This window comes from Mustela nigripes, chromosome 4 (assembly GCF_022355385.1).
Source record: "Mustela nigripes isolate SB6536 chromosome 4, MUSNIG.SB6536, whole genome shotgun sequence".
NCBI lineage: Eukaryota > Metazoa > Chordata > Mammalia > Carnivora > Mustelidae > Mustela > Mustela nigripes.
In genome coordinates, this window is record NC_081560.1 from 149,648,000 (window position 1) to 149,672,362 (window position 24,363).

The 24,363-nt window shown below is 48.2% G+C and overlaps 1 protein-coding gene across 3 annotated transcripts in view; it reads right to left on the bottom strand.

The window, feature by feature from the left end:
- GRID1 (glutamate ionotropic receptor delta type subunit 1) overlaps positions 1-24,363 on the bottom strand; it is a 686,787-nt gene that overhangs the window by 511,804 nt on the left and 150,620 nt on the right. For all 3 annotated transcript variants that reach the window (XM_059397943.1, XM_059397942.1, XM_059397944.1), the window contains exon 3: positions 23,345-23,629. In XM_059397943.1, the coding sequence (XP_059253926.1) occupies positions 23,345-23,629 (285 nt within the window). The remainder of the gene's footprint in view (positions 1-23,344; positions 23,630-24,363) is intronic.

The following is a 24,363-nucleotide window of genomic DNA, read 5'->3' on the forward strand; positions in this document are numbered from 1 at the left end:
TCGCTCACTGCATTCAGGGCCCCAGATACAATCCTGACTGTTCCACCCTTTCTCTCCCATGTGTGACAGAATTCTAGCAAGCCAGCATGACTCACTTATGTGGTGGATGTCATACAGATGGATTATCAAACTAACACATCTTGGGAAACCATAAGGGCATGCGATTGTTTGAATGAGTTCGGACATGGTGGTTTCTTTGGCATGAAGACAGAACCCCTGTGACAGGCAGCATGGTATCTGGAAAGGGCAATGGAATTTGTTTAACAGCTTTATTGAAGTGTAATTGATATGCAGTAAGTTGCAAATAGAACAGTGTACCAGCTGAAACACTTCTGACATAGGTATCACCCCAACTAGGACGGTGAATCAGGGTCAAGACCCCCAAGGCTTCCTTGTGCCCCTCACTGATCCTTCGCACCCACCCTGTCCCCAAGCAACCCCTGATCTACTTCCATCACTACGGGTTAGTCTGCATGTTTTATAGTTTAATAGAAATGGAATCATTCAGTATGTATTCTTTTATGTCTTCTTTCACTTAATTTAGTCATTCTGAAAATTCCTCCATGCTGTTGCTTTTACCAATAAGTGTCTCCATTTCATTGCCAAGTACTTCCACCCTACAGATGTGCCAAATGTGTGGCCCGCCACTTGTTGATGGACCTTTCCGTTGTTTTCCATGTGGGGCTATTACAAACGAAGCTGCTCTAGAAGTCTATGTAGACATATGTTTGCATTTCCCTTGGGTGAATACCTATGAGTACAACAGCTAATACAGTTGGTGTAGGCTAACTGTTTGAGAAGCTGCCAAACCCTTGCTCCAAAGGGGCTGTGCCATTTTATATTTCCACCAGCAGATGTAAGAATGCCAGTTGCTCTGAACCTCACTAACAGTTGATATTATCCTCCTTTTTAAATTTGAATCACACTAATAGGGATATGGTAGCTTTTAGTTGTAGTTTTAATTGGCATTTCCCAAATCACCAAGAAGCATCTTTCCATGGGCCTGTTTGCCATCCATATATCTTCTTTTGTAAAATGTCTATTCAAATATCTTGCCCATTCCTCATTGTGGTGTTTTAAGTTTTAAGAGTTTTAAGAGTTCTTTTACATTCCATGTGTGATCCCTTCATCAGATATGTGGTTCGTAAATATTTTCTCCCAGACTGTGGCTCGTCTTTTTATTCTCTTCACAGTGCCCCTCAAAGACATTAATTCTTAAAGAGGTCTTAGAAAGCTCTTAATTCTTAAAGAGGTCTTAATTTTCCTGAAATCCAGCTTATCAGTTTTTCCTTCTTTTACAGATTGTGCTTTTGGTGTTGTGTCTAAGAAATCTGTGCCTAACCCAAGGCCATGACAATTTTCTACTGTGCTTTCTCATAGAAGCTTTATAGTTTCAGGTTTTTCACATCTGCGATCCATTTTTTTTACTTGTATTTTTTTATATATAGTACACGGTATGGATTGAAGTTTCTTTCTTTGCACGTAGATACTTGCTTGTTCCAGCACCATTTGTTGAACAAAATATAGTTTTTCCATTGAGTTACCTTTGTACCTCTGTTGAAAATCAATCATCTAGATATGCGGGAGTCCATTTCTGTGTTCTCTGTTCTGTTCTAGGGGTCTACCCGACTATGTTTACAACTGAAACACACTGTCTTCATTACTGTAGCTTTTTAATGTTCTGAAGTCATGGAGTTAATCCTTTTCAAAGTGGTGTTGGCTATTCTAGGTACTTTGCATCTCCCTATGAATATTAAAATCAGTTTGTCAATTTCTACTCCACAAAAAAAGCATGCTGGGATTTTCATAGGGATGCACTGAATCCATAGAGCAATTTGAGAAGAACTGATACATTAATACTAATGAGTCTTCCAATCCATGAACACAATGTATCTCTCCATTTATTTAGGTCCTCCAGTATCTTTTGGTAGTGTCACATAGTTCTCAGTGTACAGGTCTTGCTGATTTTTGTCAGACTGATCCCTAAGGATTTCACAATTTTTTTTTTAATTTTTTATTTTTTATAAACATATATTTTTATCCCCAGGGGTACAGGTATGCTATTATAATAAATGGTATGATTTTTATTTTGACTGAAATTATCCATTGCTAGTATATAGATACAATTGATTTTTATTTATTGATTTTACATCACAATGTTGCTAAACTTAGTTCCAATAGCTTTTTTACAGATCATATTGAATTTTGCACATAGGGGATCATGTCATGAGTAAATAAAAAGTTTTAGTGCTTCCTTCCTAATCTAGATTTTTTTTTTTTTTTTTTTTTTACCTAATTCCACTGGCTAAAACCTCAGGTACAATGTTGAATAGATGTGATGAGAGTGAACATCTCCGTCTTGTTCCTGATCTTAAGGAGAAAGTATTCAGTCTTTGGCCATTAAGTATAATGTTAGTCATAAATGCCCTTTATAAGGTAGTAAAATTCCCTTATGTCCCTAGGTTGCTGAGGGTTTTAAGAACAAGATGTTGGATTTTGTGAAATGCTTTTTTTCTGAAACATAATCACGTGATTTTTCTTTTAAAATCTACAGTCACAGGGAATCAGATCCATTGAATTTTTAGTGCTAAAGCAAGCTTGCATCATTGGCTGAGTAAGTCCCACTTTGTCATAATATATCATCCCTTTTCTATGCTCTTGATAATATTCTTTTTTTTTTTAAAGATCTTATTTATTTATTTGTCAGAGAGAGAGAGCAAGAGCGAGCACAGGCATACAGAGTGGCAGGCAGAGTCAGAGAGAGAAGCAGGCTCCCTGCAGAGCAAGGAGCCCGATGTGGGACTCGATCCCAGGATGCTGGGATCATGACCTGAGCCAAAGGCAGCTGCCCAACCAACTGAGCCACCCAGACGTCCCAACTCTTGATAATATTCTGCTGAGGATTTTTACAGGTCTGTGTTTATGAAGGATATTGGCTAAGTTTGTTTTTTGTTTGTTTGTTTGTTTTTGTTTTGTAACGTTATCTGTTTTAGTATTAGGATAATACTGATCTCATAGCAGGAGTTGGGAAGCATTCCCTTCTCTTCAATTTTCTGGAAGACCATATAAAATTGATAATACTTACTTCTCAAATATATAGCAGAATTCAACAGTGAAACCATCTTGCTCTAGAGTTTTCTTTCTCAGAGGTTTTTAACTACATATTTGATTTCTTTATCAGATACAGGGCTGTTCAAATTTCCTATTCTTACAGGTGCTTTAGTAGTTTGTGTCTTTTAAGAAATTTGTTCATTTCATCTTGTTTGTCAAATCTGTTGGCATGAAGTTTTTCACAATATTCTCTTGATATTCTTTTAATGCCTGTAGAATCTGTAGTAATGTCACTTTTCTCATTCCTAATGCTGATAATTTGTGTTTTCTTTCTTTTTTTTATTTTCTTGATCTGTCTGTCTAGACTTTTATCCATTTTATTTTCACAAAGAACCAGCATTTGGTTTCATTTATTTTTCTCTATTGTTTTTCTATTTTCTATATCTTTGCTTTCCACTTTGATCTTCTTTTTTTCTTCTACTCATTTCAAATTTCATTTGCTCTCCTAATTTCTAGCTTCTTAGGTGGAAAGTGAGATAACTGACTGAGACCTTTCTGCCTTTCTAAGAGGCAAAGGAACTTGAAGCCAAATAGCCATCGGTTTTTGTGACTTCTGGTTGCATGACCTCGGTCTAATTAAATAACTATCTGCACCTCAGTTTTCTCAACTGGAAAAGGGGACCACTGTACCTACCTTTCAAAGCTGTTATGACAATTCTCTGAGATCAGATTTGATATCCAAGATCAAATTTTAAACCTAATCCTAGCACAGTACGTGTTCAATATGTACTTCTTCCCTTCCTATCACAAGCAATCATCCCCATCACTTCCTTGCGTGACACCTACAGGCATAGAAGTACCCCAAGCCAAAGATACAGAAATTGATGCAGCCACAAAGTCCAGCAGATCCGACAGATTCATTCACAGATTGCAGAGACTAACTCCCAAGCAGAACCACCTGTTCCTTTGGATTAACTTCAGAGGTACAACCAGAAACGCAGAGATGGCTTTTCCAAGACACCAGGGAGCTTAGTGGGCATCCCAGAGGATAACCAAGAAATGGCATCCCCAGGCCCCTTCCAACTTAACCTTAACATTTGAACCCTCAACTAACAAATCCTCCGAGAACACAGATCCATGTGGGTTGTAGTAGGAAAAATATGATCTGGATCTATAACCTCAGACAAGTTACTTAACCTTCCTGAGACTCAATTTTATCACTGGCAAAATCTGAGACGTGGATTGAATACCTTACCCTAGTTCATGTGCACTACAGAGAATGGACTCAGACAGGCTGCACGAGAGCCCTGAGTGCTAAACCACCATCCAACACTGCTAATTATACTATCCTCCCAGGGTTTTGTGAGATTTAACAAATATATCCCAGGAGCCCAGCACTGAAGTAGGCCAGGAAATGTGAGGTCCCTGGGAGTAGCCAGCGGACGGGGGAGCCCCAGGCAGAACAGGTGATGTTCTTGGCAGCTGCACAGGTGCAGAGAAGCTCTGGAGCCACTCGGGGCTGCCCTAGTTCTAGGAGAGGTATTTATTCGCAGGAAACATGCCGTCTGCTCAGGCTGAGCTGAGCCTGGAGCTGACTTGCACCAGGAATTGGCCATTATTGGTTCATTTCCATATGGCAGCTTCATGGCTAAATTAATTCCAAAAGTGCCCACCACCCACTTCTAAGAGCTTCTCCTTTGCGGCTGCTACGTAAGACATAAAAGTAGAGATGTCAGAGGCCCAGGAAGCACCCTCAGTCCTACTAGTGCCAGGGAAATGAGTCTCAAAAGAAGAGTTCCCGGGCACCTGGGTAGTTCAGTAGGTTAAGACTCTGCCTTCAGCTCAGGTCATGATCTCAGTGTCCTGGGATCGAGCCCCACATCAGGCTCTCTGCTCAGCAGGGACCCTTCTTCCCTTCTTCTCTCTCTGCCTGCCTCTCTGCCTACTTGTGATCTCTGTATGTCAAATAAATAAACAAAATCCTTAAAAAATAAAAAAAAATTAAAAACTAATAAAATATTTTTTTAAAAAGAAGAAGAAGAAGAAGAGTTCTGCCCATAGCTCAATGGTTGGTGATGGCAGGCCTACATGGAAACCAGGGTCTCTAGGCTTTTGCCCTGCCCTGCCCTTTCCATCCTTCACAGGCGGCCATAGGAGGACAGATCCTCAAAGAGCACTGATGAGTGACACATATACACTCAACGTGACACACGTGACAAAATGAATATTAGAGGGAACGTGTGCGGTACCCATCCTCCCAACACACAAACAGGACAGAGAAAAATGGGGCTGTCGCACCCAGAGATACCTCAAGAAAATACTGGTGGGGCCCCCTGGGCAGGAAGGGAACAGAGTACCATGGGAGGGTATTCGAAAGAAAAATTTGGTTTTTATTTTATACGCGCCAGTGTTGTTTATGCTTTTACAAAAATCAGAAAATACGTCTTCTCTTTACCGGAGAAAACTGTTTACCTCTAGGAGCCACTGAGAGCTCATGCTTTGGTGCTTGGGGTGAGGGGAGAGCTTGCAGCTGAGGTCACCTTCCAGGCCCCAGAGAGCTGAGCCAGACCCAGACACAGCCTCAGCTGTGGGGAGGGAGAGAGAAGGGACCTCGGGGGGACAAGAGTACTGGCAGTGAGGCCCCCCACTTGGGACCTCAGCAGGCTGGGCACTGATTTCTCTCTCTCTCTCTCTCTCTCTTTCTCTCTTTCCCTCTTTCCTTTGGCATGAGTGAATCACTGCCCTTCCAAGCTGGCAGTCAGTCCCTCAGGGAGCATCTGATGGCCCCCTCCCCCTCCTTAACCAATCTGCTTCCAATTCCTTTCTTTCTCTCTCTCTCTCTCTCTCTCTCACACAGTGCACTAAAATTATGACTGTATACACCTCTGACCATGAACCTGCATTAGCTCCAATAGCAGGGTTTCCTCACTTCAGCACTACTGCCAGAAAGTAGTTTTGTTGTGCCAGAAAGTTCTTTGTTGTCAGGGGCTATCCTAGGATGCTAAACATCCTAGGATGTTTAGCAGTATCCTCGGCCCCCACCACTAGCACTCCTCCCCAAACTGTCTCCATGCATAAGCTAATGGTCCACTAAGAACCCCTGCCCTACAAGATAAAGACCAAACTTCTAGCTTTCCAGGCCCATCCTGTTTATCTGTAAGCCTATCTAACTTTGTCTCCCACAACTTCCAGATTCAGACAGTTGATGCTTGTCTATACTCAGACCATTCCCCTCCTGGAGCACCCTTGTCTCCATCTACCCAGATCCCCCCTCGCTGTCAGGGTCCAGCAAGGGTCCCACAGGAAGCCTCCTCGTGATTCAGGCCCTATGCCGCCTATCTTCTTATAGCATAAACTAGGCTCTTCATAATTTCTGGTCACCTTCTTGTCCCCACCAAAGCAGATAATAAATACTGGGGAGTGGGACATGTGGTGTGGTACTACGCTGGCTTTCCAGAACAAAATCCCAATGTGTGTAGCACGTGCTGATCTCCATGGTGTAAACACTCACACTTGGCCAACTTCTGCTACCAAAGTGCTGTCACTGGCAAGAGGTAGCCCATGCACACAGGTTTCAGGGCACCACGCATGCCTCCCCACCTCACTGCCCCTGTCCCCACAACACACATGGGGGTCCAAGAAGCCTAGCTGTGTCAAGAGAGGCCTGGCCAGCATCCATGGCCACAGCCTGGCTTTGTGGCCCGGTCTTGTGACCACAGTGGCAGTTCGCTGCAGTTCTGAAGAGGTCCAAGGTGGACCCTTCAGCAGGAAAGCCTCTCCTGCAGTCCTTATCCCCGGTACTAGGCTGCCCCTGGCATACCAGCCCTGTCCCGCAGGTCCGAATGGACCCTCACACACACTTCAATCTCCGCTCCCGAGCAGGCCAGGATAGTCGGAAGTCCAGAGGGAGAATGTGACCTTGAGCTGCCCTGTGCCCTCCAAGGACACTTTGTGCCCATGTGGAAGGAGGCAAATTTATTGATCTTTCTCAGTGACTGAGAGTGAGATTCACCTGTGCCTCTGACTCTAATTGCCCCAGGCACCTGAGATGCATGTGTGTGTCCATGCGTGTTTATGTGTGTGCATGTGTGTGCATGCATGTGTGCATGTGTGTGTGTGCATGCCTCCAGGTCTCCAGATCTCTGATCCTTTTATTTCTGTTACATCTAACCCATTTCTACAATAAGCATTAGCTCAGTGCCTCCTCCATGCTCCAGCCTCCCGGGGTAGGTCCCCACTCCCACCGGGCAGTCCTGCCTCCAGAACCATCTCTCCCATTTATCCCTTAGCCCTGGGCATCCCGGTACCTTCCTATGGTTGTTAGTCTGGAATGTTTCCACTTCACCCCTGACGACACCTGTCAGGTGATTTCCCATGTTAAACACCCTCATCTGAGGAAGGCTGAGTCGGCTGTGTCTCCCTGACCTAATACGTCCTGTGTAACCTGGACACAAGGAGTCTCGAGGGAATGACAAAGCAAGGAGGTGAGGGACAGACCCTGAAGGCCCCAGGGGCCTCCTGAAGGGATCTGAACTTGACCCTTGAAGAGAGCAGGGAGCCACTATCTGGCTCTAGGCAGAGAAAACGGTAAACTCAGTGACTTTGGTGGCAGAGGGAGGGATGAATGGAGTCTTCCAAAATGGATAACACACAAATGCAGGCACACACACACATGCACACACGCACACACACAGGCTCCCAAGAGACCCCTTTCTCTTTAACACCCTCCAAAAGCAATGTAGATGAATGTGGAAACAACCCAAATGTCCACTGACGGAGGAACGGACAAACAGGAAATAGTGTATACACACAATGGAACCTTGCGTAGCCTTAAAAAGGCAGGAAACCCTGGCACCCACTATGACACGGAGGAAGCCTGAGGACACTGTGCTGTAAGATATGCCAATCCCAGGACCATAAATACTGCTCGATCCCACCTGTGTGACGGCCCCAGAGCAATCACCAACCGGGAAACAGGGGTGGTGGACTGGGGCTGGGGGTGGGAGCTAGTGTTCTACAAGATGAAAAGAGCATGGCAATGGACAGGGTGATTGATGCTGCCCAATGCTGGGAATGGACTAAACGCCACTGAACTACACACTTATAAATGGCTACCATGTAGGGGCGCCTGGGTGATGCAGTCGGTTCAGTTCAGGTCATGATCCCAGGATCCTGGGATCGCACATCAGGATCCCCCCTCAATAGAAAGCCTGCTTCTCCCTCTCCCTCTGCCCACCACTCACCTGGCTAATGCCCGCTTTCTCTCTGTCAAATAAATAAATAAAAATCTTTTAAAATGGCTATAGTGTAACTTTTATATTGTGCATGTTTTACCATGATTTTAAAAATGGGGGGAAAAAGGCAAATTGGGAAGTTCTCAGTGCTGAGAGATGAAGTAGAGACCTAGTGGTGGAAGGCTGGGGGTGGGGAGCACCTTGGTTAACAATGACTTGTCACCCAAAGGCTTGCCCCCATCTGAGGTAGATTAGAGACAAGGACCCTTCCTGCCACAGTGCCCTGGAGGACCCTGGGAGAGGGGAGCAGCCCCTTCTAGCCCAGACCAGCTCTGACAGCCAGACAGCTCCTGATTCCTGTACCATCTCTCCTGACAGGGGCCACTAAGAGGGGGATGGACCCCTCAGCTCACATAACCCTGCCCCAGCCCCCTCTACTACTACTCCTAGAGCTTGGGGTCCCTCCCCATGGAGCACATGTCAGCCTGAACTCGTCAGTACCAGACAGGCGTGATCCCTTCAGAACAGGCCACACCACAGGGACTGTCCCCCCGGCCACTGCCCACCCCCACTGGCTCCATTCCCAAATTATTTCTCAGGATTGCTGCAGCTGACCTCCAAGGGCCCCTGCTTCAGTTCCTCTGGTTCTCTGACTTTGGATTTTGTCCCTGAATTTCTGCCTAATATCACATTTCTCCTCAGCAAGATGGCAGCCAAGAATCTATCTTTCTCCCAGCCATCAAAAAACCAGGGACCAGAACAAGGTCTGTTCTCCTCCAAAAACACTTCTCTTCCTGCCTGCCTTATTTTGGTACCTGGCACCTCACCACTATCCTTCTAGCTTCCTCACTGGAAAGCAGAGTCCCCTGTAACTCAGCAACTCTGCTTTCTAGCAATCCATCCCACAGAAATACACAGACACGCGCACAAAGCTGTAGGCTCGACACGGGGCCACATGCAAGTGCACAGTCTCGAGAAACCACCGAGATGAGGAAACGGAACAATAAACCAATAAACCATCCACCTGGCAGAACGCGAGGAGCACAGCGAGGGAGAACCAAGGGGGGCAGCATGGACGGAAAGCCCCAAAGCACCCCAAATACAAAACCCAGTCCAAAATAATACAGGAAGCATGATCCTGCTTCTGCTTTTGAGAACAATCATGCACGTGAACGTGAATGTCTGCACGTCCATGTGACGTGTCCAGGAAAGTCCTCTCCTTACCTCTGGAGAGGAGGGCAGGGAGAGGGGAGAGGGAGAAGAGGGTGCGTATAATTTTTCCCCTTGCTGTCTATGTCGCTTGCATTTTTTTCATGGGTATTATCACTGATATAATAAACTATTGCAACGAAAAAAATCACAAAGAAAAAGAAAGCAGAGCGGTCTGCCCCTCCACGTTTCCTCTCTACCCTTGGGATTCGCAGCCCCTCCGCTACCTGGCTGGGCTCTCCATGTCGCCGTCCCTGATCCCAGAGATGAGGCTCCAGCCAGGTGTAATTTAGGCCAACCCAGAACACCTCTGCTTTCTCTCAGCCCACGTCCCACACCTGCCCACCCACCCTCACCCCTGCTCACTCCACCCAGACTTAACTCGAACTCCATAAGTCCTCCCAGGCTCTGTCAGGCAGGCAGATCTCACTGCCTGAAATTCAAATCGCCCATATAGCTTGGCCTCCATCACGAGCCTCGTTCCCGCTCAGGGCAAGGGGGCAAAGGCCACACCTGCCTCGCTCACCTCCAGCTCCCCAGGGCCTCACACGGCACCTGACTTTCAATGGGCATCTGTCCAATGGGACCAGACTGACTGGATTCAGAAGGCCACACTCCAAGTAACCTGAAACCCCAGAACAGGCAGCCATAGGTTCATTGATGTCTTCCAAGGCCAGCCTACAGGAAGCTCCATGGGCAGTCTGACTCCTGCTCTTTGGACACTCCTGCACCTCTGAAAATGGGACCCCCAACTCCCCCAGGCCATGAGAGAGCCACCCTCCACCATCAGCAAGCGTTGCTCTGCTGAGAGACAGCCAAACAAAAGCCGCCTCTACATGTGTGTTATTTAACATGAAGCCCGAGCTGCCCTCCCCCATTCCCGTCAAGGGTCTCAATGGCACAGATCAGATTCCTCCGGGGGAATTCTTCGCTGGGCCACCAAAGCCTGGTCCCTCCCAGGAGCCTGCCACCCTGCTTCTCTCTTCTCTAGGACTCGAGGATCCTACAATCTGTGGCTTCTTCCCCTCCGGGCTGCCAGCGGAATGTGATTACGGTGGTCCCTGCCACCCTCCCAGCCAGCACAGCCGCGGTGGCCTTGCCTTGACTTTCTAACTGCCACTTTCTCTACCTCAGCATCTGGGGGCCTCATTAGAAGCCTCTGCAAACCCGCTCTGCATGTGAGCAGGAAATAAACAAACAAATAAGCAAGCGGGCAGACAAGGCAAGCAGAAACAATTAAACCGAAAATCGAACGACAGCACGCAGGCCCACGTGGGGAAGGGTCTAGGGTAGCATGGAGGCCCTCACGGGCACTCCATCCAGCCCCTTGGAAGGTGACTTCCAGCCAGGAACTGGATAAACACGGGCCTGGAGAGGAGATGTCCTGCTATCCACAAGGAAACAGCACGGCAGGTGTGACCCTTAGCTTCTCGTCCTGCGTGGCCCTGTCACCACCCCCAGAGCCTCCAGTGGGAAACACGGGGTCGGCAGCTGCCACCAGAACCAAGACTCCCAGGCTTCTGCCCACAATGGAGAGCTGGCAGCACAACGCAATGTCATCTTCATCTCTGCTCCAGGCAGAGGCCGCGAGAGAGGCCAGCACACCCTGCTCTGTCCTGGGTCCCAGGGAGGAGCAGGAAAAGTGAGAAGTGGTCTAGAGCCAGAGGGAGCTCGATCCCTCAGATCCAGCATTTCATTCCAACCTCCCCAGAAGCCTCTGAGGTAAGCATCTTTATGATGCCCTCTACCGAAGGGAGAAAACTAAGGACGTAAAAGGTTTGTCAGTGTGCCCAGAGATAAGCGAGAAGAAGGCTGAGGCAGGAAGAATGGCCAAGTCCTCCAGCAGGCTCACCCCCAAAACCACCGCAGCCACTTCTGCCTTCACTGTGATACGAACACGCGCTCCTCCTGGGAAACTGCAGGGAGAACTCTGGCGTGAATGGAGCCTGTCTGAACTCTCCTCAGGCCCTGGGCGCTGGTTACAGAGGCTCTCTCTACACACTCGCCAAGGAGGAATGTGCTAGCAGAAACTCGGGGGGCTGCACACACAGGTTCGCTGCTGGAAAGGGGATCTTTGACTTCGTACGTCTCTGAAATCCGTAGAAATGATGATCACTGGTGTAACTAGAATCTTATACAGGCTTCCAGTTATGGAACGAGTAAGTCATGAGGAGCACAGGGAATATAGCCAGTAGAATTCTGACAGTGTTGTACATGACAGATAGGAGACACTCCGGCAAACACAGTATAACATACAGAGTTGTCCAATCACTCTGTCTCACACCTGAAATGAATGCAATGTTGTGAATCAATGATAAGTCAATTAAAAAATAAAACCCAAAGAAACAAAAGCTTCCTAGAAGAATAAAGGGGCAATGAAATCCCCCCAAATACAGCTTCTTTCATTCGCTCACTCGTTGAATATTTATTGAACACCTACTATGTCCCAGGTGCCATTCTAAATGCTGGGTATGCAGCATCGGGCAACAAAACAGACAAAATCCCTGCCTATGTGGAACTCATATTCTCACTGGGGAAAGACAACACACAAAAAAATAAATAAGTGGCAGTGAATTTAATGAAAACAAATAAGGCAGGAAGGAGAAAGGGGTACCAAGAGGAAAAGGAGTGCTATCTTCAAAAGAGTGGGGGAGGGAAGGCAGACAGGGTTGAAGCCAGGCTCTGCAGGTGAAGAAGCAGCCTGCAGACATCTAATGTGTCTGTGGGAGGAGGGTCCCAGCAGAGGAAACAGCCAGCACAAAGGTCCTGAGGCCAGATGTACCTGGCATGTTCGAATAGTAGCAAGGAACTGGTAGGGGAATCAATGGGTGTGGAGAGCAAGTGCCCCTGACAGGGGGCAGGCCTGAAGGCCACTGTAAAGGCAGTAGCTGTTATTCCAGCACAAAATGGAAAGCCCTGGTGACCACAGTGGACCTTTGGATTGACATCTGAGGTTCCCTCAGGACACTTCACAGGGGAATTCCTTAGGGTGCTCCACCCAGCACCCTCCTGCCTCCTGAGACCCCCAAGGGGAAGGCTGTTCCGAAGCCTGTCTCAGAGATCCTCTCTGGACACAAACCATGTAAGACCCACAGGCCTTTCTCCTACAGAGCCCCACCATGGCCTCCACCCAGCCAGGTCAGTGCTGAGCACCAGGCAAGAGAAACCCACTTCCCAGGCCAGCAAAAAGGACTTCTTCAGAGCTGGATAGGCTCCGTTGAGACCCCCTTGCAAAGGAAAAAGAAAACTTTTAAAGCAGAAGGTCCTTGCCCCACTATAGTATGCTGAGTGAGTGCCTAAGGCCAGGCTCGTCCACCAGCCCGGGAGGGAGGTGCTACTCTGTGCATCCTGGAGACAGGAAAACCAAAGCTCCAAAGAGTACACGGCTCACCTGGGATGCAGCAAGCAGTGCAACGGGGACTTGAACCTAGCTCTTCCTGACAAGGAGGCCTGCGTTCATAACGACCAATGCCACTTCCCAAGGAGGTGCGAGCCATCATTTAGCAAGGGATGTAAAGCCTTCTCCAGCCAGCGAGCAGATGGTCAGGGCTCTCAGCCCTACTGGAGATGGCTTTGGCCCGAATGCCCGCCACGGCTGCCAAAGGGCTTCCCGGTCTCACCCTGCCATTCCCCTGCCATCCATGCCTCCCTGTCCCACTCCCTCTCTCCCAGTCAGCCACAGGGACCCTCTGGGTCCCCATGAACCCTTTTAAGGAACAGAGAGGCAGCTAGAGGGAAGCTGCGCACAGGCCCCAGGGCTAAAGTGACCCGGCCCAGGGACAGGTGACCTACAGTTCTCTCTTTTTCAAAACCAATGCTGCTTTCCTGGACAGCGTCCCGCACCTCCGCCAGGCTCTGCGGCACACGTCTGTCAAACCATCAAAGAGCACACAGCAGATGAGTGTATTTTATTGCCTGCCACTTACACCTCAATATAGTTCATTACCAAGAAATGAAGGCACTCTCTTGATGTGGCTCCTAATAGGAAACAGGCAAGCTCTTCCTGACAGAAGGGCAGGAGATGGTTCTGTTGAGACCCAGTAGAGGACACAGGATCTCATTTCACTAAGGAAGCGGGGAGGGATCCAATCTGAGCCAACGGCCTTCCCAGATATTGGGGCCACATGACATGGTGCCCTCCCTGAAATCCTGGTATTTAACAACAAAACCTGTTCCCTCTTTTATGCTGGGGACAATGGGCTCAGGGAAAGCAGAGAATCAGGGTCAGCTGGAGAGGGATGGCCATGGGGACCTATCTGTCTTCAAGGGGACACAGTCGCATGTGTGGGAGAGGAAAGCACAGATCTGCTGAGTTCTTGCTGTGGCCAAGCTGACGGGCCCCAGCTGCACAAGGGGAAAGATGTGGGGGCCAGTGCAGCCTTGCCTTCCCGTCCCTTATCCAGGCCTGTATCGGGCATCTCCTCCCCATCTCCACACTCCGGAATCTGGTGGAGGGCTGAGGGAAACTCAGGGTTAATGAACTTTAATCTTCTAGGGAATGCTACAATTAACATGCCCCAAAGTATAGTTGCTTTGTAATTAGATGGAAGAACAAAACCTCAAACACTCGTCCTGCTAAAGTTATTGTCGAACTTCTTGGTAGGTTTCCTAGCAATTAAACTCACTTACTCATCTCATCTAGAAAAAGCATTTATTACTTCGATTTAAGCTAATGCCATAATGATACGATGTGTGTTATTAATGAGATTCTCCCCAGTGCAGTTCAGTCATCTGGCCTGCTTTGCCAGGGGCCGGAAAGAAGACGTTGTTGGCGCGGAGCGTTAAAATAGCATTTGGTCCAAATGATTGTGTCTTCTGGGAAGTTTCACATCGGGAAGACGCGGGGGTAAGGTCCAATGGCTGATGGAGGTTTGCCATGGGAACCAGTCAGGCCATCTGACTGAGGTGTGATGACTCACAAGAGCCACCTGGGACCACGCAGTGAGTGTCCCCTGCAGGCGAGACAGCTGACCCCCAAACTCCATATCCCCACATACCAAGAACAGAACCCAAATGTGATCCAGGTCTCAGAACAAGCCACAGCAGAGATCACCAGCTCAGAGGCCAAGAGACAACAGGCAGCAATGGGGCCAGAGCTGGCTACAGTTCCTGAGGAATTAAGTCTGACCCAGCACTTAGCAGGTATCAGCAAATTTAATCCACACACTGACCCTATCAGGCAGGGATCATTATTTTATCCCCATTTGACACACGAAGAGAGGACTGCTCAACAAGGTAGAGTGATATGCCCCCTGTCACACAGCTAGAGAGGAAGAGCCAGGATCCAGCCCAGGCAGACTGCCCCCAAACCTAGGCCCCGAAGTATTACACTCAAGGTCATCCTGAGCCAGAGTAGAGGAGCAGACAGCTGAACCTCTTGTGGACCCACACACAGTCCTACCAGGGAGGAATGCTGACCACCACCACTCCTGGTTCCCACACCAGACTTCTTATGATCACACAGATCACTCGCTGTGGGCCAGGGCCTCTGCTGCGTACTTATTTGTATAGTTTATGAATTCCTATCCCAGTTCCAGAGATGGGACCAGAAGCTCTGAGAAGTCACCATGGGCTGTAAGAAGGAGGCAGGGGGAGCAACTTTCTTTTTTATTTCCTTATTTTTTATTTCCTTATTTTTTGCACTTGGTACAAAACTCAAAAGGTCTTTTTTTTTTTTTAATGCAGTGAAAATGCATCCGTGTTTGTCCCGAGTCATTGTGTTTCTCTCCCTAAAACAGCATTTCCTTATACCAACTGTGTATGTTCTCAAACACACATACACACACACACACACGCTTGCCTTGACACAGAGCAACACTCCACATCCCGGTTCTCAACTTTGCTTTTGTCAACTAACAGTTCCAAGTGTTGGAACTACTCCCTCTGAGTACATAAAGAACAGGTTGTAAATTACATATATATATCATAATATATTAACCAATTTGCTGAAGATGGGCATTTAGGTTGTTGGCCATTTCTGCTGTTGCCAACAATGCTACAATAAATCTTTGTGTATTAAGAAGAGAGTCTACCTGCAGTGTTCCCCTTGAGGACCCAGAGGCAGTGGGTGAGCAGAGCTGTGTCATGAGCTTCGGAATTCAGACCTGGCCGGCCCCCATTCTTTGGCCATCTGACCTAGAGGAAACCTCTGTACCTCTCTGAGCCTGCTCCCACGCCTGTAAAACAGGAATAGTACCAGCGCACCGGGAAGAACTACCATGAGATGCTGTGAGATGCTGTCCCTGACATGGGACACTATGGTTAGCCCAGAGCAAGGACTGACAAGGCATGAGCTGTTTCTCACTGACACCTCAGTCACCTGGGAAGTTCAAGTTCTGCCTTTGGCCTGAACTCCAGGCCTTGGGCTTATCCTCAGTCAGATCCCATTTCCTCTCCGTGCAGTACTCCTTCCCTTTTATAAGCAGCCAGTGAGCCTGGACATAGGCAGCTCCTCAGTGAGCCTCTCAGGCCTGCCAGACCTACAATCCAGCCTCACTCCTGGCCAGACCCCATAATCCAACCATATGATCTTTCTCTTCTCCACTGCCCCCAGGCCTCCCAGCATACTCTTTTCTCTGCCTGGGACACTCTCCTGCCCTCCTCCCCCCTTGCCCTTTGCTTTCCTAACTTGTAATAGTCCTCATTCAGGTCCTTGTCACCTCCTCCAGGAAGCTTTCCATAACTACCTTGCCACAGGCTATGGAATGCCCACCAAGAACAAGACTGGCTCAAAGCCCATAGCAGAGTCATGGGAGGAATGTCAGGCCACAGCTTTAGGGAGAGAGGTGGTCTACCATCAGGAGCTGTGCATGTCCAGTGCTAGGACCTAGCTGTGGATACCCAGCCTGTAGGGGAACATCTGCCCTCAGTACAGAGAGTGAAGTTTGGGCCAGAGAATATGACATTTGTGTGGGGAAGGACTTCTTAAATGATATGAAAAAGAGCTACCATATAAAAGATGAATAAATCTGACAACAATATAGTATAGAACGTCTGTGCATTAAGGCAGACTGAAAAAAGCTATCAGGCACACTTAAAAAAAGAAAAGCCTCAATTTTGAAATGGGCAAAAATTTAAAATGGTAAATAGGCATTTCATAGAAAATAAAAATACCCCATAAAGATACAAAAAGGCACTCAACTTCATCTGCTATCAAGAAAATGTAAAAATCATAGCAAGATACCACTTCACATGAAAATCTTAAAAGTGAAAAGACTACCAGGTGTTAGTGAGGTTGCAGTATGTTACAGATGACAGTATAAATAGGAAAAATGTTCTAGAAAACAATCTGGAATAACCTACTAAAGTGAAACGTGCCAGACCAAATACTCCAGCAATTCTGCTCCTCAGGATAGACCCCAAAAAAACTCTTGCACATATGAACTGGAGCAGTCACGGTGGAAAACAGGACAGAAGACCCTCAAAAAGTTAAAAATCGAACTACCATAGGGCACCTGGGTGGCTCAGTTGGCTGGGCATCTGACTCTTGATCTCAGCTCAGGTCTTAATCTTGGAGTCATGAGTTCACTGGGTACAGATTCCACTTTTTAAAGAAAAAAAAAAAGCAACTATCCCAGACCTAGTAGTCACACAACTGAGTATTTACCCAAAGAATATAAAAACACTAATTTAAAAGGATACATGTGGGGCGCCTGGGTGGCTCAGTGGGTTAAGCCGCTGCCTTCGGCTCGGGTCATGATCTCAGGGTCCTGGGATCGAGTCCCACATCGGGCTCTCTGCTCGGCGGGGGGCCTGCTTCCCTTCCTCTCTCTCTGTGATCTCTTCCCTTCCTCTCTCCTACTGTGATCTCTCTCTGTCAAATAAATAAATAAAATCTTTTAAAAATAAATAAATAAAAGGAGACATTCAACTCTATGTTCAATGCAGCATTATTTACAATAGCCAAGATATGGAAGCAACCCATACATCCATCCATTGATGAATGGATAAAGATGTAGTATATACATATAATGGAATATTACTCAGCCATAAAAAAAATGAAATCTTGCTGTTTGCAACAACATGGATGGAGCCACAGAATATAATGCAAAGTAAAACAAGTCAGTCAGAGAAAGACAAATACCACAGGATTTCACTCATGTGTGGGATTTAAGAAACAAAACAAATGAGCAAAGGGGAAAAAAGGAAAGAGACAAGCCAAGAAATAGACTTTTTTTTTTTTCAGAGAGATACGGAGAGAGAGAGCATGAGCAGGAGGGTAGGGGGGGTAGAGCCAAAAGGAGAAGTAGGCTCCCTGCTGAGCACCTAGCCTTACGTGGGGCTTGATCCAAGAACCCTGGGATCATGACCTGCACTGGAGGCAGATGCTCAACCGACTGAGCCACCCAGGCGCCCCAAGAAACATACTTTTCACTAGAGAGAACAAACTGCTGGTTACTGGAGAGGAGGTAGGAGAGAGGGGAGGGGTGAAGTAGGTGATGGGGATTAAGGAGCGCACTTGTCATGAGAAGCACCAGGTGATCAGAACAAAAACGCGAAAGAAAGAAAAAAAAGAGAGAGAGAGAGAGAAAGAAAGAAAGAAAGAAAAAGAAAATTTGAGGAACTTTAAACTTTAAAAAAGAAATTAAAATGTTCCTAAGTTTTAGGGGCACCTGGGTGGCTCAGTGGGTTAAGCCTCTACCTTCCGCTCAGGTCATGATCTCAGGGTCCTGGGATGGAGCCCTGCATCGGGCTCTCTGCTCAGCAGGGAGCCTGCTTCCCCCTCTCTCTCTCTGCCTGCCTCTCTGCCTACTTGTGATCTCTCTCTCTCTGTCAAGTAAATAAATTTTTTAAAAACCTTAAAACAATGTTCATAAGTTTAAAAAAAAAGTCTTGAACACAAACCTCAGAAGACAAATACAAGAATGTTCTAGTGAGCATTATTTATAATACCAAAAACCTAGAAATAACCCAAATACCCATAACACTAAAACAGATAATAAATCAGATGATGCTACACAATCATAAAAAATGACTGCTAACACACCCTGCATCAGATGCATGGATCTCAAAAACCTAATTCTGAGTGAAAGAAGCAGTCACGAAAGTGCACAGAAGTGTGACCCCCCTATGTTTAAGGTTCACTAACAGGCCAAACTGCGTGCTCTGTCTGGCAGGGTACGTGCCTGAGTGACAAGCCAGCAAGGAGAGCAAGGACTGGGATCCTACGCCGTCAGGATCATGGTCACATCCCCTCAGTACGGGAGGAGGTAAGAACAATGGGCCGCACAGGGCTGCTTTGTATCTCTTTAAACTAGTATGAGTTCACAGGAGTTTATCTTCTTATCATTCTTTTAATTTGACATCTACATTATTATCATGTTTGACTTTTAATTATTTTAATAGTTTAAAAACCAGCACACATAGATAATAGCTACTCATGCAGATCCTGACCCATCTCCGGCCTGCAGGCTGGCCCAGGAGTCCACGGCAAACCACTGCACCCTGGGGGATACAGTGGAGAAAAGAGTCCTGGGGTCCCGTCTTCACACCCCAGCCCTGGGCAGCCTTAGCCAACTTCCTGTTCCTTCATCTATAATAAAGAAACGTTGTCATTGTACGTGGTGGGGACTCTGAATATTTGTTGAATGAATGAGTCAGTGATTTCTAAGATTCCTTCCCGACTACCGCCCTCATTCCAGTGTACTCACTAGGGAGAAATTGTGGCTGTAGCTTCTGGCACCCAACTCCCCCAACACACAAATGAATATCCCAGAATTTGAAGTGGCACGTCAGAAAGTTCTCTGTTCTGTTCGATCCAAACTTTTGGTATTTTCATGTTACAGATTTTTCTCTCCCAAATGTCAGCTTCTCTTCTATTTTCCCTTTTGCTGTCACAACAAGCATACAAGTAATTTCGATGGAATTTTACCAAATGGCACATCTTACATTTTGTAAACTGTATACACGCAAACTCCTCTCGCACCCCTCTGCCAAGTTCTGTCTCGGGGCCCAGTGATTCGGCTTCTTCGACCCTCGACTCCTGACTCCAATGCCCAGTCCTCAGGTTCCACCAAAGGCAGGTCATTCCTGGGTTGAGAAGGAAGCTGAAGGGCCAGCAGGGAAGCATCAGGACTCCGCCAGCAAGGGAGGGACTTCCCATGTGACATTCACTCACGTCCTGAGCACACCAGCCTTGGGATGCCAAGTCCATTCCAAAGCACTCTTCCCTCCTTCTTGGCATCAACTCTGCCTGGCTGGGGACAGGGAGAAGAAGCTGGAGCATCGCAAGCCCCAGATTACAGAAATAGGATGGTGCCTTGGCAGAGCACATGGGCATTCAGGTCAAAAAGAACCTCTCCGGGCCTCATGTATGTTACCTGTCAAACGCCAACAATAATCCCACCTCAGAGAGTCACAGAATGGCTTTAACATATATATACATATAATATACATTTAATATATGTAAAGATACTTGTAGATCAGCATCAAAAAAAAAAAAAAGTCATCATATCCCCAAACCCCTTCTGTTTGACTTTGGAAGGAATAAAACAGTCTTTACACTCAATTTGCTTTTTAATTGGGCTCATCTGCAGCTCATGGTGCAGAGGTGGGGTGGAGGAGGGGCCCTGAGGAGTTCTGGAGGCACCATTTGTCTCGGGCATTTCAGCAGCCTGAGTCTACCCACTGCTCTCAGACAGGCCAATGCCAGCCATGCTGAGAAGACACCCACCCCCCTCCTCGGGGGGCTGCATGTACCGCAGCAAAGAGCACATGACCTTCCACCACCTTGCCCCACCTAACACAAGGCAGGGGGCAAAACAGGCCAGAAACCAGACATGCACGAGGAGCATAGCCAGTACAAGTGGTGGGAGTCCAAGTGGTTAAAGTCTACAGAGACTAGCTTGGAGCTTAGCCTTGCAGGCTGTCAGATCAGGGAACTGATGTCCAGGGCCCACAAAGATAGGAGGTCTGGCACAGAATCCGATGAAAGAGCTTTGGCCTCCAGAAAGCCTCAAGCCAAACGGATCAGCACCAAAGACAGCGACACTCCAATATATAGCAGTGCCCAGGTATTCCATTAACCCCCAGCACCCACAGCAGAATCAGCAAACACGTCAGGCTGCCACCAGCCCCTCCCCTGTAACACGGAAACTTCACAGAGCAACTATGGCATTTTCTGTTGCTGAGCCAATACAGCCTCGGCATCCCTCTCAACACAGCATTCGAGGTCCTACCAGTTGCCTGTCTGCTAGAGGAAAGCTATCAGTCACCCTATGTCTTTTTGGAATCACTGATAAAGTCCAGGCTGGTTGAAAACTAACTTCAAGGAGCACCTGGGTTTCTCAGTCAATTAAGTGTCTGCTTTCAGTTCCGGTCATGTTCCTGGGGGTTCCTGGGATTGAACCCCTCCTCACACTCCCTGCTCAGTGGGGATCTTGCTTCCCACTCTCCCTCTGCCCCTCCCCCTGCTCATGCTCACTCTCCCATGCTCTCTCTCTCCTTCTCAAATAAATAAATAAAATCCTTAAGAGAGAGAGAGAGAGAGAGAGAACTAAGCTCAACCCCACCAAAGGTAGCCAAAGCATCCATGTCAGAAAAGGGGGAACACCTTTTGGTTTGACTGGAGGTTCTGGGTCAGAGAGGAGAGGAAAGGGGCAGGGCAATATATCTGCAGAATGAAACATCCTAGCCCACCTCGCCGACCTCAGAGGTGAGACTATCGGGTGCCTTGTCTTTCTTCCCATTCTTCCTTTGTCTTATGTGAAAATTGTCTGAAAACCCCATATCCTCATAAGTGGACTCATTCACACAGTGACAACTTCTTGGGCCCTTCTCTGTGCAAGGGACGGTGCTAAGCAGCAGGCACACAGCAGTGAACAGTAAGTGGCCCACTCTCCTGGAGCTTGTAGCCTGGTGTGACAGTCAGTGCTCGGCAGCAATCAGCCCTCATGAGTGGGTCAGGACAAGCTGAGAGCAGGCTGAGCGGGGAGAGAAGTGTGTTTGTGAGAGCAGCTCCCAGGAAAAAAGGGAAGCTTCAGACAGATAAAGATCGGGGCTCCTCTCCTCAGGGTCTTGATCCTCGAGCTGACTTAGGGTAAGGGGTATAATAATACAAAAACACATAGTGTGAGCAAGTGCCATCAGGCGTCATTCATCAGGTACAAGAATTACAGGAGCCCAGGCAGGGTGGGCAGGCCACAGAGCTGCTACCTGCCCTCCTGTGGCTAGAGTTCCCCCCTCCCAGGCCTTGGGGAGAACCAAGGCTTGAAGAACTTCTATGGACCACAGCGCAAGGAGAGCAAAGACATCTGAAGAAGGGAGCCGGAGGGCATGCAGACCCAGTCCCACAGCACCCAGCCCCGGCGGTGTCCACCGGCTAGCCACAGAACACACCGGATGCTCAGGTTGAAACATCGGTAGAAGAGATTCTCAGAGAAGGCCGGGGCACTGAGAGGTGCCCTGTGAGCTCCTCCAGCACCCCCCACCACACCCCGCACAGCGCCAGGGATTGAATGCAGGTGGGAAGGAGAGGCCAGGTGCCGGCCAATCTCTAGTTCAAGTGCTTGGAGCCTCGGGTCACCCTTGTCTCTATCACCACCTCATCTTCATTTCGGCCCAGTGACTGTTTGCTCTTCCAATTCCTTCTGGAAGACTCCAAACAGCATATTTGCTCAAGAGCGGAGGACAACATTCCAGTCTTAGAGCAGCAGAATATTTAGGCAAATGCAAACATATGCTGGCTTCTCTTCCTAGTTACATTCTTGGCAAAGGAATGATTTCACCAAGAGACGAGGCAAGACTTTTGAGGGCCCACCCATGGCACCCTGGCCCCAGCCACTGGGCCGCCGACCCTTACCAGCACCCCTCCACCCTTTAAAGACATGTAATGGGAGTGGCGGTGGCTATGTAAAGAGGGCACAGGGATCCTGCTGAGGGCACTGCCGTGTGTCCCGACTCCGGCCACAAGAATGTACCCATGATAAAGCTGCACAGATGTGAACACGCACACTCAAGTGTCCGCAAACCAGAGAAGTGTGGAAAGGTCTCGGGATTGCACCAACGTCAAGTCCTCCTTGTAGTATCATGTGAGTTACACCACATACTGCCCACCGCGAACCTGGGTGATGTGTGCGCGGGATCTCTCTGGACCATTTCTCATAACTGCACAGGAATCTCAGTTATCTCAACATTAAAAGTCTTTTTTATAAAAACACACAACATGGAAACCATTTCATCTTGGGACTAGGACTGGCCTTTCACAGGACAGCCATAAGAACACCTAAAACGAGTTCTCCAAAGCCCATTTTTTTTGTGCATTTTTAACCAACAAATTTTATTTTTTTTCTTCTGGGAGGTCTTCAGAAAAGCTGTGTCCAACCATACCCCCATGATCCCAGACTGGTCCCATGACCCTGGAGGTTCCCCACCCCTGCCCTCTGCCCCCGCCTGAGACCCTGACACTGAGGGGAGACCAGGGAGCTGGGAGGGTCAGGTGACTGTCCAGCATGAGGGACGGTCTTTGAAGAGGGGTCTTCTGAAAGGACCGTGCTGGCCAGCCTCCGCCGCTACCTACGTGCAGCCCTTTGGATCCCTGCCAGCAGTTTATTAATATTTTATTGAAAACTCTAAGATGATTCAAACTTTAGCTATCATGATAAGGTGTTGTTGCTAGGCAACATTCGTGCCTGTCTACAGATCTGCTTTTGCAGCTCTCCCCCCATTTGCAAGCTCAAGGCTGGGCCGAACCAACCCCAAGACCCACTCCACCCAGACCACCCACCACCGTGTACATCCAGCCCACCCTGAAGCTCTTGGCTGTCATAGCAGCGGCCTGGCTCGAGGGTCTCCCAGAGCCCAAGGTGCCTCCCAGGAGCCGCAGAGCAAACCCCGGCCGGCCCCCAACTCACCATACTCGCTGTCATAGAACATGACAAACTTCTGCCAGCGCAGCTCTGTCACCAGCCTGAGCATGACGTCGTTGAGGCGCACAGGCGGTCTGGAGGCCAGCGTGTAGGCCTCCCCATCAGGGCTGGGGTTCAGGTGGCAGGCAGTGCGCGGAGACCCTCCAGGGTTGCGCTGGACAAAGAGGTGTGGGATGTGCATTGCATCTGTGAGGGACTGCAGGGCGTTGGCAGACGCACAGCCGGTGGACGTGACCAAGGCCAGAATCCCCTGGGTCATGAGGTCACAGGCTGGGGAGAGAGGGGAGAGAGAGGGAGAGGTCAGCCTGGAGACAAAGCCGCACTGACTTTGATCCGCAGGGCCCAGGCCTAGCAGCTCGCGCCCAGGGGGACCCCCAGGAAATGCTGCCTCCCTCCAGAGACTGGGAACCACCCCGGGCAAGGCCAGCAGCTCTCACATGCGGAGTCCTACTAAGACTTTCAGGGCTCCTGCCAGCTAGATGTTCTTACACCCATTCCGCAGCTGAGTAAAAGGAGTAAATGGAGGCCAGGAGAAGGCAAAATCATTTGCTGTGGGCTACTCAAGGAGGGATGGCAGGACAAGAATCCAACCCACATCTGCTTTGAGACACCCGTCACAGCAGCTCCATTAGCCATTCTGTTTCCCACCCGGGTTGTGAGCCCTTTAAGAGCCAAGAACACATTTTGTTGATCTGTGTATCTCGGAGGCCAAGACATGGGCCATGAATATACTGTGTGCTTCATGATTATTGGCTGAACCGAACTGGTTGGGGCTGAAGGGAATGAATTACATTAGAAAGTCAGGGAGACACTTACCCCAGAGGACTCAGGTTGCAGGCAAAAAACAAAAAAAGAAAAGAAAAAGAAAGAAAGAAAGAAAGAAAGAAATGCTAGGTCTTCTGGCCAAGTCCACTTGATTTATATCATAAAATACGGGGTCAAACCCCAGATGAAGCAGGTGCTTCCAGAAGCCCAGGATTATTCAAAAGCTGATAATCACAAAG